General features: G+C 43.9%; 1 protein-coding gene across 11 annotated transcripts in view; it reads left to right on the top strand.

The window, feature by feature from the left end:
• The window catches only part of NMNAT3 (nicotinamide nucleotide adenylyltransferase 3), a 114,211-nt gene extending 99,945 nt beyond the window's left edge, over positions 1-14,266 (top strand). For 6 of the 11 annotated variants that reach the window (XM_074031160.1, XM_074031162.1, XM_065539998.1 and 3 more), the window contains one exon: positions 8,177-9,378. In XM_074031160.1, the coding sequence (XP_073887261.1) occupies positions 8,177-8,559 (383 nt within the window). In that variant the 3' untranslated portion in view covers positions 8,560-9,378. Of the gene's footprint in view, positions 1-2,046; positions 2,130-8,176; positions 9,379-12,366 lie in introns of those variants that run through there. The other 5 variants (XM_005545921.4, XM_015445147.3, XM_005545922.4 and 2 more) reach the window with 2 other exon arrangements.
• Positions 14,267-16,312: the final 2,046 nt, after the last annotated feature.

The raw sequence follows: 16,312 nt of genomic DNA, 5'->3' as shown, positions 1-16,312 counted from the left end.
CAGTAATGGTCATGCCCCATGGAGGCACAGTGGAAGTCCCTGGCAAATGCATGTTGTATTGAAAGTAATTATTTCCACAACAAAGTTCAGAGATCCAGCTAATATTCAAAGTAGGGTCAGCCTGAACTAGCACCTTCAAGGTAAGTAAAATGAGAAACACCACCACCTTTTACTGATCACCCTCTATGTGTGCCAGGCTCTTTCATGTATATCTAATAAGCTCGGCAACTCCAAGAGGTAGGTGGGTTTAGCCCTATTTTATACGTGAGGACATGGAGATTCAGAAAGAGTTGTAAAATACTTCAAGTCCTACAGTTAGAAAGTGGAGGTGAGACTCGATCTACTTCAATCTGATGTGAGAGCTCATACCAATCCAAGGGTGAATCCTCAGAAATAAAGTTTACCAAAATCAAAGCAGTAAAACAATAATGAAAACACTGAGTGCAGCCAGGCTCTAAGAAGACTCTGCTGAGATAATCTGGAAGGGCTTTGAACCAGGTTAAATGTATTCATTCATCCACTCCTTCCATCATTCCTGAATTCAGCAGACCTCAGGAGCATTTTCATGGGTACTAGGAATATAAGATGAATCAGTGGTGTCCCTGTTCACAGTCTGGTGGGAAGATAGACTAAGAGTAATGATAACAACAGTTAACATTTATTGGGCTCTTTTTCTGTATGGGCTGGTGCTAAACATTTCAATTAATCCTCACAAAAGCTCTCTGGGGTAGGTTCTGTCGTTATCCCTCATTCTCTAGATAAAGAAACTAGAGACACTGAAACTCCAGAGCTACTAGTTAGAGCCAGAATTCCAACCCAGTCTAATTCTAGAACTTAACACTGTGCCCCCTCCCAATGATATTCAGCTGCAGGCCACTTCCCCAGTGTTTGGCAAGGTAGAAGCACTTCTTCATTCATGATCTTGTGATACTCAGTGTAGATAAGACCAGCATTAACTTTCATGACCAGTTTACAGATGAGGTCCACGTGGCTCTGAGAGTATCAACACTACAGGGTGTCAGGGTCATTCAAGCAAAAAAGCCTGAACTTAAACCCACCCACTCTGGCTAAAAAGCATATGCTTTTCCCACCAGGCACTACTGCCCCCTAAATACAGCTCTAGTATAAATGCATAATACAGGAAGTGGAAGTTGGCAGATCAAATTGATGCAAGAAGGGGTGTATAATGATTGCCTGTGTTTGACAAAAGCATATATAGGTATCTCATGATTTGCAGAAGATTGATTGCTAAAGAAGGCAGGCATGCCAAATTTGTGAAAGTCTAATCATATTTGAAATGCCCAGTGCACTTCGTGTGTATTAACCCCTTTAATCTTCATAACCACCCATCAGAGGTGGGCACTGTCATAATTCCTCACTGGCAGATGCAGCACCATCCACATAGAGACTTGAAATCACCCACCCAGGGTCACATAGCCAGCTGGTGGAGGAGCTGAGATTCAACCCAGGCCATCTGGCTGCAAGCCCTGGCTCTTGGCCGTCACCCTATTGCCTTGTAAAGTACTAGTTCCTAATGAGAGCAGGCAGCTTTTCTGGGAGCTAGCTGTGGGCCATGCACTGTGCCAGTGCTTCAAAATGTGTGTGTCTCCTTCACCTTCACAAGAGCCTAAAAGCAGGTGTTGTTATCCCTGCTTCTCAAATGAAAATGTGTCTTGAATTCAAGTCTGTCTGATTCTAATAGGCATGTCTTTAACCCCTACTCAACAGTGACTCCTTTTTTTTTTTTTTTTTTTGAGAAATATTGAAGAAAATGTTAAAAGAGTAGAAATGTACTAATTTCCCTGCCTTCACCCATGTCACATGGAAAGTAGTGGACTGTCTTGGACAGGACTCTCCGTGAAGACCCACATGGCTTTCTGTCCCAGCACCTGGCAATGCCTGCCACAGAGTAGGCCCTCGACAGTTATTTGTGGAATGAGTGAACTAAAGTATATAAAAGCAGGTTGAGACAAAATCTGAAAATCCCTGGGTGGTTTTGAGGGCTGGAGGACAGACATACCCTGAGCCCATATGTTTACAACGCAGGCATCATCACAGCGAACTGCTCAGATCTCCACCCCAGATGGAAGGCCCAGACCATGGCAAAGCACTCTCCCCAACCCCTGCAGGTGGGTGCCGACCCTCTTGTCTGTAGGAGAATGAGATGTCAGGGATTCTGTGAGAACTGAAGCGGATAGAGGTGGTCACAGCTGCAGAGAACTTGAGTCCAACCCTCTGGGCACAGATAAGGAATTGAAGGCCTGCCTGGTTGGGATGACACTTCCGAGGTTGAAGTTCAGATTAGACAATCTGCCACCACCCCCTGTAAATTGCTCTGCTAATTTGGGATTTTTTGCCCCAAAGAAGTTTACCTACCCTTGTGACTTGTTCTAATGACATGGATTATAGTCAGGGTCACACAGGGATAAACTGATGAGTGCTGCTGGGTTTCTTTTAAAAGCCTTAGCCTTTTTGAATGTAAAGTATGCCATTATAAAACTTGAACAAAGAGACTAAGACTTTATTTATAGCAGAATTACTCAATGGTTCACTCAAAAGAGGAAACCTATTTTTAAGGGAATTTAAAGTTGGTTTGGATTATCCTCTTAATTTGTAAGCCTAGACATGTAAGCCAGGAAGTGTTGTCATTTCCTGGTGTTTGATAAAACCTTGTTGGCTGTGATTTCACCGTGTGAGCTGCCCTGGTGTCAGGGGCAAAATGCATAACGCTCTCATGCAAATAAGCAGGAGCACCATGCAGCGGTGGGCATGCAGATTCCAGCAGGTCATCTGCAGAATTTCCTATGGCAGGGTCTCCAGACTTTGGTTGGTGGAACACTGCTTCCAGATTAGAAGAGTTTAGGAATGCCGAGGTTTAGCACACCTAATGTGGTTTCTTTACTGCAGGACTTTTTAGAGCCTTTACTATGTCCATGGGCATTGTGATTCTACAAGAAAGAGAAATACCTTGCAGTCATTCTTACCACTTTTTTAAGTATGGAACTCTTTGTTCAATATCTGTTAGTATTTTTCAGAACTAGCGCTTCCTAGAGCAAGATTGGGAAACACTCTTCTAAAAAGACTTGGAAATGCTACCAGGCCCTAAAGGTGCCATGCAACAGTCCCCAAATGCTGGCCAAAGGATCACTCACAGCAGTATCCCCTGTGCAGCTTGTTAAAAGCACTAATTCCCAGGTGTCTTCCCAGACCTTCTGAGTGGGAGTAGGGCCCAGGAATCTGGATATTTAATAAGCATTCTGAGGATTTGCTTTACAGCCAGTCTGGGGGACTGTGCATGAGAGTAAGAATCTAAGAAGGAGTTACAGTACCTCCTATATAATCATCTCATATAATGTTTATTGCATTCCTCTGGTCTCTCTGTCTGCCTGTCCTCTCTGTTACCTGCATGGGCTCCTTCCCACCCATCCCCCATAAGCACAGTGTCCAGTATTCATTATCAGCCTCTCCCTTCTTTCTGCATCATCTCTGACTCAGCAGGCATTATTTAAAGGATTTTACAGACACTTTCTGAGCACCTCACTGGAAGAGACTCTGGGCTCAGGCTGAGAACAGAGACAGCCAGCCCCAGCCCCCATCCCAAGCTGGAGACAGGGTATGAATGGAGGTGAGTCCAGGCGTGAATTAGGAAGGCTGCATGGAAGAGGGGGCACCTGCACTGAGACTTGCAGGATGACTGGATTATTGAGGTTGGAGACATTTCTGGGCCCAGAGGCAGGCCAAGGAAAGCACAAGGGTGGGAGATGGCGTAAGTGTGAGGCACTCCATGCCACTGGGGCAGACTGGAGCCTCCAGTGAGAGGCAGGGGCAGCCAGAGTGACTCAGGAGGGACAACACACTGAGGCTCCCATCCTCTCACACTTCACTTCTCTGCGTATGCTTCCAGAATCCCCGTCTCAGCTTTTTGCCTGGGCCTGCCCCTCCTTCCTCTTAATTCTTTGTTCCCCTGTTGAAAACCTGTCTGTGAGGCCCAGTTCAGAATTCACCTTCCCTGTGGAACCAGCCCCCGCTGCTCTGATTAATATGAGTTCTCTCCCTCTGCCAAAGCCCACCCCAGGTTCTTTCCAGATTCATTTTTCTAGGGGCTACCAACTTACTCTGCTTGGCCCTATATTGTTGAGGGCCTCTTTCTCTCTTTTCAGACCCTAAATCCCACTCATCTTGTTCTATTCTAAAGTAACTATTTTTAAAAAAAGGAAGTTTACATGAAATGAAAACTGTTTTTCAGTTTACCAAAATATATCAGGGACTTTAAAAATCCTTGCACTCTGCTTGATAAATTCCCATTCTAGGAATCTGGCTAAGGAAATAATTAGAGATTGGGACAATTACTTATGCAGAAAGATGTTTATCACAACAGTTTTTACAATGGCAGGAAGTGAAAGCAATCTCAATGTTTAAATATAAAGGAAAGTATACGTAAGTTTTACAGTATACATAGGATAAAGAAACTACATAAAAGGTTTTGATGGTGTGGAGAAACACTTATGAAGGAAGTGGGAAAAATCAGGATACAATACTGCATATAATCTCAAGTATATAAAACTATGACTGTACTTTCACATCTGTTTGCATGTCTAAATAGAAAAGACTAAGGAAATACACTAAAAATTTATGGTGTTTTATTGAAAGCAGAATTATTGTTGTTATTATTTCTGCTTTAAGTACTTACATATTTTCCATATGTTCCATAGTGAACACAGTTTGATGTTTGTCATTGGGGTAAAATGTAGAGCAATTAAAAACAGGAAGGTAGAATTTTTCTCAGCATAAGTTTGGCTTTTGATGAGATGGCATGTGTGTTACTAGTGACATATTTCTAAAGGACCATTTTGTGTGTTGTGTATTCTATTGGTGTGCTGTTATACTCTGGGGTTGCAAATTACATGATGAGCTCAGCAATTTCTGGCTGCCAGAGCCTTGCTTTGCCCATCACTCCTGTGATTTGCAGGCCTCCTTGGGCTCACCCAGAGTCATATGGATTGCTACATTCTGGGCTGTTTGGGTGTGACACTTTGGGATGGATGATGCCTCCATTTCTTTCACAGCTGACTCTGTCTGTCTTTTGTGAAGGTGGCCCCCGCCCATGGCTGATGGAACTGAGCACAGCTCGGCCACATTCAGAGGATTCCCTCTCCCAACAGAGCAAGCCCTTTATCTGTTTCCGTTTTATACTGAATGTTCCAAGGTGGCCTTGTATGGTAAATTTAGGTGCTGCCTGTCAGATGCTTCATCTCTCTTGTCCTGTTTAGACCCAGAAGTCCCACATTTCTAAGTGTGTCTGTGAGGTACCATGACAGACATCGCTGTTGGTGGCAGTGTTCACATGCTGCGCCAGACAGGAAATTCACATTGCATTCTCTCCATCGCTCAATTCCCATAACTTCCAAAGAAAGCTTTACTATCCCCATTTTATGGCTGAAGAAATAGGCACATAGGCTAAGTAATTTTCCTGAGGGTACCAGCAGATTTAAACTTGAACCCAGAGCTGACTGACCTCAAGATTGGTATTCTTTGATCTCACAGACTTAGGACAACCAAACTTTCAAAGATCCTAGTGGCACTTCCCTCACAGTCTATGTAAATTTCAGCTTTATCTGCCTTTCAAAGCCCTTAGCTACTCAAAGGTAGAGCACACTGCCGCCAAAATGCCCACGGACATCCTGTTTGTTTATGTATCTGTATCACTGTTAGGAGAAATCATGTTGATTTTCTTTATGCTACACCCTGGAGTTACATACTTGGGACTTGGATAGAATCACTCGGTCTAAAACTTTTGTAACCTTGTTGTAAATGGATTTGGAAGAGATGTGTGAATGCCTTTGTGAGCCCTGAAGACAGGACTGCCAGGAGTTGGAGGTCTGCGGCCCATGTTGCCTGAGAAGTGATCTATCACATGGTATTGTCATCATGGAATAACAGGCACCGCCAGCCTCACAGATATGCCTTTGATTTGGGGGGCAGGGGAGGTGTGGGCACTTGTTCCTTCTAGGCAAGGCTCAAAGTGAATAGTACTCCTTACTGTCATTGTTAATGAATCAAACAGTACCAAATATTGAACCTGACATGCAGAAACTGTCCCCACAAAAAAAATCTATTGGAAAAAGAAGGTGGTATCTTCTCTGTTCTCTGACCTGTAGGAAGAGAGGGGATGTGTCCCAGGCCCCAGCAGAACTTGGAATGAAATGCACATCATAGTACCTTCCCCATAGGAAGATCACATAAAACTACCAAATTGTTTGAAAGACCAAACGTAGTTCTTTGTACTACACTGGTCGGATAGATAAGAAATTGGAGTAAAACTTCACAGATGCAGAACAGTTCAAATACACATTATGTTGTGAGCAATGGGACCAGCCCAAATTAGTGAAAAGTGTGTTACCGAATAATTGTTAAATGTAATTTTATTGGTTTAAAAAGGCCAGACACTGGAAGATAATTCATAAATGTTGAGTGGGTGTTTCTATGAATAGAGTGGTAGATAAATGAGTAAATGGATAAGTGAATGAATAAATGAAGCGTAATATCCTGATTTTAAAGTTGAGATCGCATGAGGGGTATCGAATGGCAGAACCAGAATTTGGATCTAAGGTGTCTGGATCTAGAGTCTTAGTTTGTAACCGCTAAGAGTTCATACATGCGTGAATGAAGGAATGTTTGAATATCACTTACTAGACCAGTATTATGCCGCTAGAGCATCTGAAAAGTGTGTTTCTGTGATTGCATATGTTGCTTTAAATGAGTCCAGAGCTCATCATCTCATGGAAACTGAGACCCAGAGAAAGAAAGGGCTTGGCTCCAGCCGCACAGCAGCCTGTGCCCAATTGAGGCCAGGACTCAGACCTCTCCATGACACCTCCAGTCTCTCCCTTTCCAATCCACAGTCACTCCAGTGCTTTTGTGTGAACTCATCTCTCTGGTCCACGTTTGGATTCCTTCAAAGGTTCCACCTTAGAGGATCCCAAACTGACCATTTACACCAAGTTTTTCCCCAGTATGGTAGCCCTGGAGCCTCTACTTACTGAGACTTTGTGCGACTGACAGGTGCCAGTGCTCTGGGACCCCAGTCTTTGCCATCTGCTGAAGCTGCAATCAGCTTCTGGAAGAATCAGAGACCCTGCAGCTTGTTTCTAGCACAGACGTGGATTTCCTTTGCTGATTAGCTCACCAAGAGGGACACAGATAGTGCCGGGAAAATCAGTCTGGGTCTCTAGGAAGGACTTCTCCAGTATAATGCAAGTACAGATTCCCACCAGCAGGCAGCAGCAGAACCCAGCAGTTGCCCACCTGGAGGATGGCTGCCTGGGTTTGACTCCTGACTTCTCTGCCTAGCTGAGTGACCTCAAGCAAGTCACTTATCTGTCTCTGCCTCAGTTGCCCCCTCCATAAAATGGGCACAACAATACTCACCTCATAAATTGTTCTGGGGTGCATATGGTATTATCCACATAAACAGCTTAGTAGTAGTGCCCATAGTAATCTCCCAATAAATGTTATGTATGATTTTATTACCACAATTAGCATTCTGTTAGAACACATTCCAAAGGATTATCCACATTAAGCATTGTTCTAGAGCTTTGTTTTATTGGAAACTGTAATGAAAAGGCCACCAGCTGGAGTCTTAGGGACCTTTTGGTTATCCAAAGAGCCTTTATAATTCATCTTTATAGTGAGATTTTTATATTAAAGTGCCAGGTACTAGTTCCTAGTAACACAAGGGCTGAAATGGATTTCAAATAGGGCAGTGACTTGTCCAAGGCCCACAGCTTGTTGGTCTCAGGGCTTTCAGAACGTTACTTTCCATCAGAAGACACAGTACTAGGTACAGCAGAGCCACCTTTAGAGCACTCTGCCTTGGTCCAAAGCAACCACAGACAGACTTCTGTTAGAACACTGGAAAAAAAAAATTGGTATTAGTTGGCACTTTTCCAATATTAAACAAAAGATGTATTGATTAAATCATTACTTTCAACTGTATTCCCTGAAATAGCTGCAGATTCATTTACATGCTTTTTCTTTTCAAGTCATGAACATGGAGACAGAGTTCTCGATACATTCCAAGAAAAGCATTTTGTGAGACTTTCCAACAGAATATGATGTTGTCTTTCCTGGCAGTGACCCTTCTGTAACTTTACTGGGTCCATCCTTGTTTTTGCAGCTGTGCCTGAGCTGAAGCTTCTCTGCGGGGCAGACGTCTTGAAGACCTTCCAGACCCCCAACCTCTGGAAGGATGCGCACATCCAGGAAATAGTGGAGAAGTTTGGCTTGGTGTGCGTGGGCCGGGCAGGTCACGACCCAAAAGGGTACATCTCAGAATCTCCCATCCTACGGATGCACCAGCACAACATTCACCTGGCCAAGGAGCCCGTGCAGAATGAGATCAGTGCCACGCACGTCAGGCGAGCTTTGGGCCAAGGGCAGAGCGTAAAGTACCTGATCCCCGATGCTGTCATCACCTACATCAAGGACCATGGCCTCTACACCAAGGACAGTGCCTGGAAAGGCAAAAGCACCCAGAGCGCTGAGGGCAAGACAAGCTAGGGAGGGGGGACTCGACCCACACCTCCTCCAGCAAGCTCCTGCTGAGGATAGGGCTGGTTAAGGTTTCTGTTTTACTTTGGTTTTTGCTTCTCCATTTTTCATTTGCTTTATTTCTACAATGTTTCTACTTCCGAGGAGTCTTCTGTCCCAGGAAGAGATACCTTTTTTGCAGGAGAGGAAAGGTCTAAATCACAAGGACAGACATTTATCAAAGAAGTTAAAATGGTGTGGCAGGTCATTAGGATTAGGCAGAATCTCTCAGAGCTGCTGGACAAGGAGGCCTACTGATTTTGTGTGGATGGTAATTATGGCGTGCACACTGAATGCAGTTCTGAGCATGGCAGGGGCCTCTGAGGGTCAGATCAGAATTGCCCACAATGCGTTTTTTAACTAGGACCGGGTGCAGCATGCTAGTCTTGATTGGAAAGATTTGACAGGATGCTAATTACCGAACAGTGGGTTTTTGTCAACGCCCTGGTTTCAGAATATGAACTGAGGAGTCCAACAGTTGGAAACCACACATTGCTGATTTACATTGGATCTTGCCTTACAAACCATTGTCTGCCTGCCTCACCAGCCTTTCATAAAATTTAAACAAAACTCTTTCTACGTAGTGATCCTCAAGCAGTATTTTTGATATAGCAAGTGTCAAACTTGCTATAGTATAAAAGCCGGGGCTCCTGGTTTCCAGGTTTCTAAAAAGGAACTGAGGTAAAACAGATGCCTGACTGTTTTAAAGGATCTTTTTTAATGTTTTATGACTGCCTGTCTGTTTGAATACTGGCAAAGGGATAAATAATAAATTGACATCAAAAAGTACTAATGAAAAGTTTCTCTTTTTTCTTCCTTGGTTATATTATTAATGCCTGATGTACCAGCTGTTGCTCTTCTTTTTAGCTGCTCCATGAAATTTGCTACTGTTCCAATCGAACTGGCATGAATTTAAAAGTTTGTGTTTCCAGGTAGTAGGAATGGAGGAAGCAATTGCTTTTTGGTGCCACACAAATGGCCTTCTAAAAGAAAGCACTGGGCCAATAGCTCTTTTCAGGGTGGTCTCTGAAATATTAGAATAGGGACCTCATGTGCATACAGGATTTGTCATTCTGCTCCCAAATTAGGGAAAGGTTTTGATTGGCCTAACTCTGTTTCAGTTTACTCATTATACTTGCTGACCACATGACTGAATGCATTCAGAATTTACATCTCCATAGTTTTACTCTGGTTCATCCTTGCTACAGGTTTAGTCATGCAGAAAAACAAAGAGCCTGTTAGGAAGAATCGATTTTCTCCCCCCTCCCGCAAAACATCTCAGTGTTCGCATATGTGTCATGAAGTGAAGTAGGAAATCAGGATTTTCTGGATCCAGCAAGGTCAGGGTGAGGAGCAGATTTTGATCCCTGCAACCACTGAAGCTGCCAGCCATTCCTCACCCTAAATGAACTCTGCACTCCAAGAGGTCCCTAAGGACCCTGAGAATCAGACAGCCTAGTCCAAAATCTGCCACAGCAAGCTGTGTGACTTTGACTAACTCCCTTCCCCCACTGTGAGCCTCTGTTTCCCTGCCTCTAAAATGGGAGATTTAATCAGACACCTCCAAAGTATCTTCTAGTTCTGGTTTTCTAAGACTCTGAGCGCTTCTGACCTCAGCCTACCCAGCCTTCTTTGGATCCAGTACACGTCTAGCCAGACTGGAAGCTCCCCAGGGACAGAGGATCTTTGTTTCCAGGGTCCCAGAAAGGGCCCTAATTATATGGATCTCTAATTTCAAATCAATAATTTTTATTCTTATTTCTGGAAAAGGGCCTTCAAAATTGTACAAGGTTTTGACTCTCTAAAATGGATTCGCCATTTGCCCTGATGACAGTGTAGACAGAAGGGAAGTGACGATGTATTTGAGACCTGAAGAGGAAGTTCACAAGATCTGGGGATAGGTGGAGGCAGCTGGCTTTCAGGAAGAGGGAACATCACATGCAAAGGCCTTGAGGCAGAAGAGGCCAAAATGGGCAGCATGCTGAGCTGGATTTATCATCACTTCCTGGAGAAGGGGTACCTTATTGCATCATGCACCTGACAGCAGGTGTCTGAAGCCCCCTTGCCCCTGTCCAGCCTCTCCATAGGCTCAGGGCACCAGGTCCAACCAGGTTTGGAGGTGATGTCATCATCTCCCTGATCCATGTGTGCATCATGCAGCCCCTACCAGGCATAACATCCACTTCTGAGCCTTTATGTTGCCTCTTTCTAAAATAAAACAACAGAACCACAAAACCTACTTCATTAAATACATCTATAAATAAAACATTATATATCTTAATTTCTGTACTCTCACTTTATCTCATTGATTCATGTAGCCTTTTTTTAGCATCAGAAGAGAAATATATGTATCACTGCTGTGCTCCTGATTTATCGTGTTGACACTGACCTGCATACCTGATTCCACATTCCTTTCCATTCCCTCGGGTCTTTTCTGCATCTACTTTGCCAGGGTGTTTTGTTTATTTTGCAAGAACAGAAAAACAGTGGTTTGGGCTCCTGAGTAAATAGAATTTCCAGCCTTAAATAAAGGTTCTCCTGTGATCGCATGTACTGCCCAAGTGAGAGGAGCTCTATATCCTAGCCTGAGGAAAGGATTTTTCATTTATAATACTGTCTATGTCACTTGGGACAGAATGATGTGAAATCCCATGTTAAACCAACAGCGCTCCAGATTTGCAAGGTACATTTGGTAATTGGGTTAATACATGAATATGAATTTCCTTATCCCCATCCTCACACTTTCTATGCTAACAATGTTTCTGCCCTCTGTTTCTGCAAGGATCTTCATGCATAGATTGTGTTCAATTTCAGTCATGAAGTTATTTTCTTGGATCAAAAATTGGCATTATATATATACATGCGTGACTAATAAACAATCTGTAATCATGCACGTAGGCACACGCCTCAGAATATTTTAGTATTGTTAAAATAACCTCATAAAGGATTGTTCATGGCACCACAGACTGTGAGGACTAGAGGGAACCTTCAAATTCATCTTGTCCCACATTTCCAAATTATCAAATATGTAAATCCCACAAATGAATGGAGTTTCACTACTAGAAAGAATAATAATAATGTGTTCTGTGGATGAGTTTGGGGAGGCCTCCTTTCTGTTCCCCTGCTGGAAATCTATAATGTGTGGAGTGCATGCCATCTCAGTCCTACCTTCTATACACCCCCTGTATGGAGCTGCTTTTATCCATCCCTTCTGTCACCTGCCCATCCAAAACACCATCATCTCTCACTTGGATCACGCAACAGCCTCCTAACAGGACGCCCCAATCCAGTCCTGACCCCTGCAGTCCATTCTCCACATAGCAGGTAGGGCAGCTGTATGTGTGTGCAAATCTGGTCATATTACTTCCCTTCCCAAACTCCTTCCAAGGGACATTAAGAAAATGAAAAGATAAGCCACAGACTGGGGGGAAAAATTGCAATATGGGTATCTAATAAACAGTTTAAACTCAGGATATATAAAGAATTCTGATGACAAAAATAAGAAGACTAACAACCCAACTAAAACAATGACCAAAAGATTTGACTAGACGTGTGGGAGAGGAGAACACAGCAGGCCTGATGTTGCTCTGTAGAAGGGTCTGCCTGTGCAGCTGGCCCTTGCCTGGCATCTGAGAACCTGGCTTTTGGAATGTCACCTCTGTTTCTAACTGATAAGGCTGTTTTGTCTTCCCAGGGCACTGAATCCTACAGTACCAGCTTGCCTAAACTGTTTGTACAAACAGTATGATTTATGGTGCACACGTGCTTTTCTTCTAGGAGTTTGGAATTTCAGTAATCACCCTTGGTCGTGTGGCAGAAGAGTGCCTACATCACTAGCCCACAAAAAACTCTGGATGTCGAGTCTCAAGCAAGGCCCCCAGGCAGAAACAACATGCACCATTGCTGCATTTCACCACTGGGGAGAGAAGCATGTTCAGTGCAAACCCCACCCCTGAAGAGAGAACTTTAAAAGCCTGCACCTGGACACCTCCAGACTCTACCTTATGTGCCTTTCCTCCTGTTGCGTGGTGTTTCACTATGATAACCGTTGTGTGGATGCAACTGCCTCTGAGGTCTGTGAGTCCTTCAAGCAAGTCCCCAAACAAGATGTTTCACCAAAGAAGATACATAGATGAATATAATAAGCCCATGAAAAGGTGCTCAACACCATTAGTCATTAGAGAAATACAAACCAGAACCACCATGAGATACCATTTTATGCCCACTAAAATAGTTCAAATCCATCTAGCAATCCACTCTTAGATGTCTATTAAAAGGAAATAAAAACATATGTCCACTCAGACTTGTAGGCAAACATCTGCAGCAGCATAATTCACTATAGTAAACACGGGAAACAATTCAGGTGTCCCTCAACTGACAAATGTATAAACAAATGTGTTGTATCCATGCAATAGGACACTGTTCAGCAATTTTACAAAGGACTAGTGATGTCTGCAACAACGTGGATGAACCTCAAAATGAGCTAAGTGAAAGAAACCAGACACAGAAGATACATATTAAATGATTCCATTCACATGAAATTTCTAGAAAAGGCAAAACTAAAGAAGCAAAAGCAGGTCAGAGCCTGGAAATGGGATTGACAGCAAGTGGGTACAAGGAAATTTTGGGGGTGATAAAAGTCTTCTAAAACTAGATTGTGAAGATAGTTGCACAACTGTGTACATTTACTAAGGCTCATCAAACTGTGCACGTAAAATGGGTAGATATTGTGTTATTTAAATGATACCTTAATTAAGGTGTTTAAAAGAAAAATCCCCGAGTTTCTCCTGCTTGCATTTGAGGTGAAAACCCAGCTCCTCATGGGGTGGCCGCCTCCCCGCTGCAGTTCTTTCTCTCTCTGCTTCATCCATGGGGCTTTTTCCAGCTTCTCATCCCACCCTCTTTCCCATGAGTGCTCCAGCAGGTGCTGTTCCCTCTGCCTGGCACGCCTTCTCACTTCTCCACTTCCTTGGGGTAACTCAGAGTCCTCTTCAACTCTCTACCTCAAGTCACGTTTCGCAGGAAGCCTCTCTGACTCTGCCCACTGCACTGCTAGCTCCCTGCCCTTCTCCTTGGGGACACTCGTCACTCCTGAAACTACTGACTCTTCTCCTAAGTACAGCTTCTGGCTCAAAGTGGGTGCTCAATGAATATTTCATAAAATAATGTCTGAATAATCATTTGAATAGTTCTGAGAAGCCCATGATAAACAAACCTGTTTAACTTTGTGTAAACCAGTGTTTTTGAGGCATGTTTTCACAAAGAACCCCCAGCTTTTTTTGTTTTTTGTTTTTTTAAGTGGAGTCTCACTCTGTCACCCAGGTTGGCGTGCAGTGGCACGATCTTGGCTCACTGCAACCTCTGCCTCCTGGGAAGAACCCCTTTTTATACACATATACTTGATGGTATGTGCAACATGATGTTTAGAAGAACAGTTTAGGAAGTTATTGTCCAAAGGTTTTTTCTAGTTTTTTTTCCTGCTACAAACAATGCTGCAATAAACACTCTTATGCATAAACCCTTAAAAGCCAGTGGTTTTGTGGGATAGATTCCCAGGAGTTCTTATTGCTATGTTAAATGGTATGTGTACATTTTATTCTAATAGATGTTACCAGATTGTAGATAGTAGATTTAAGTAAGTTGATTTTTTAAAAAATAAAAAGCAGAATCCCAAAAAGCTGCTAAAATTCTCATTTCCTTATTCCTTTCCAGAGAATCTCCTTCATTATCTTTGATACAAGCCTAAGCAAAATCCATTTCTTTATTTCAACAGATAATCTATGATGAAGAATTTCAGGAATTTATTTGCAACAGAAAGACAGCAATACACGGGCAAACATTGTTCCTAGCATTTGCTGGGTGCCTAAGTCAAGGTTTACTTTTAATTATTGGCAAAAAGGAACTCTTCAACCTGCCTAAATAAAGGAGGTGGGAGCATCAGGTATCATAAGACTGTCAAGAATGGAAGGACCCAATGACAGGACATATAATAGGTTTCAGGAGAACTGGAAGAAAAAAGAAATTGAAGATCCCTCCTCTCTCCCCTCTCTCCCACTCCTCCTCCTCTTCCTTTCTGTCTCCCTTCTCTCTCCCTGTCCTTCCCTCTCTCCCTCCTCTTCCCCTCTTTCTCCCTCTTCTTCCCTCTGTCTCTTTCTTCCTCTCTCTCTCTCCTTCCTCCTCTCTCTTCTTTCTCTCTCCTTTTCTCTCCCTCTCTCTCTCTCCTTCCTCCTCTCTCTTCTTTCTCTCTCCTTTTCTCTCCCTCTCTCTCTCTCCCTCCTTTTCTCTCTTTCCCATCTTCTCTCTTTCTCTTCTCTCTCCTTCTCTCTCCCTATCCAGCAGCCTTAACACCTGTGCCCAGATGACCTTCCCCCTTCACCCCTCATCTCAGTGTCATGATTCCAAATTCCCAGAGATATGCACTGTCCCTGAAAGGACTTGTTCATCCTTCCCCACATGGCCATGGCTGGCAGGTGGGGGCCATATGTTTCTTCTTCAAACTGTGGCAGTGACATTTTTGTAAGGGGGAAGAGTAAGTAGGAAGAAAGGAAATGATAGGTATCCCAAACACTTGAGTAAGTGCCCCTTAAATCACAAAGTAACCCAAGTAACCTAGCATTTTGTGCATCCACTCCTGTTTTGCTGGAGGCAGTGGACTAGGATGGCATGCTGGTGGCCAAGCCACACCACTGGAGGGAGAAAGGAAAGCTGGCAGAGATGGCACCTGCATGTCAGCCACTCTTCACTGTTCTCCTTCCACTGTGGGCATCCAGGACCTGAGCCTGGCCGATTGGGCAGAAGCTGGGCCTGGATGAGCCTGCCTTCCACAGGGGAGGGCAGAGGAAAGGAACTGAAGCTGGCTGGTAAGCCACCACCTTCAGCCCAATTCTGCAGAGGAGCCAGGAAACTCCTGCCCAAGAGACACACTGAGCTCAGAACTGGGAGCATCGAGCCAGGCATGAGGGCCCAATCCTCTGCAGCAGCCCCAGAACCTTGTCTCCAAAATTCAACTGGCTTCTTGGAAAAAAGATGGCAAATTTGTACAAATGGATGCTTGTGAGGATTGTATGGATTTTCATCTCATCTCAAGGTGTCATCTCTTCCAGAGACCTGTCTTTCCTAACCAGTACCCTGCACCTCATTCTCATCGAACCTGGAGGAGAGCTTGTCCTCTGTGCTCCTGTGCCCCTGCACATCCCCAGTCACATCCTCACTCATCCTGGTTGTCCTGCTTCTGTGGCTGTCTCCTTGGCCTGACTGTGCACCTGTTGAGGGCAGGGGCTGTGTTGGAACCAGCTCAGTGTCTCACAGTATACAGGCCAAATACCCCACGGAATGGCTTCTAGATAATCTGGTGAAGGCCTGGCATCCACTCCCCCTTCCTAACAACATCCTGAGTTCCTTTTAACAGCTGTTCTTCCTCACCTGGTAAAGCATTGCTGCATGCTCATTTCCAGATTTTAAATCTGAAGTACAGCAACAGACTGAAAAAGACTGGAGTTTGTTCTTGTGGCTGTGTTCTAACCAGAACCCAGCATGAGGTCACACTTGTTTTTCTTACTTCCCTCCCAAAAATGTTGTTTCGTGCTTGATAATCCATCTAATAAATTCTCTTATTTCTTAAGTTCTCCAGAATCTGTTTCCGTTCCTTGTGTCTTAAATAGGAAGAAGGGTAGGGGGATGAAGGAAGAAAGGGAGGGATGGAGGGAAGGAGGGAGGGAAGGAA

The sequence above is a fragment of the Macaca fascicularis genome, chromosome 2 (assembly GCF_037993035.2).
Source record: "Macaca fascicularis isolate 582-1 chromosome 2, T2T-MFA8v1.1".
NCBI classification, from domain to species: domain Eukaryota; kingdom Metazoa; phylum Chordata; class Mammalia; order Primates; family Cercopithecidae; genus Macaca; species Macaca fascicularis.
This window is presented reverse-complemented; position numbering and strand designations above follow the sequence as displayed.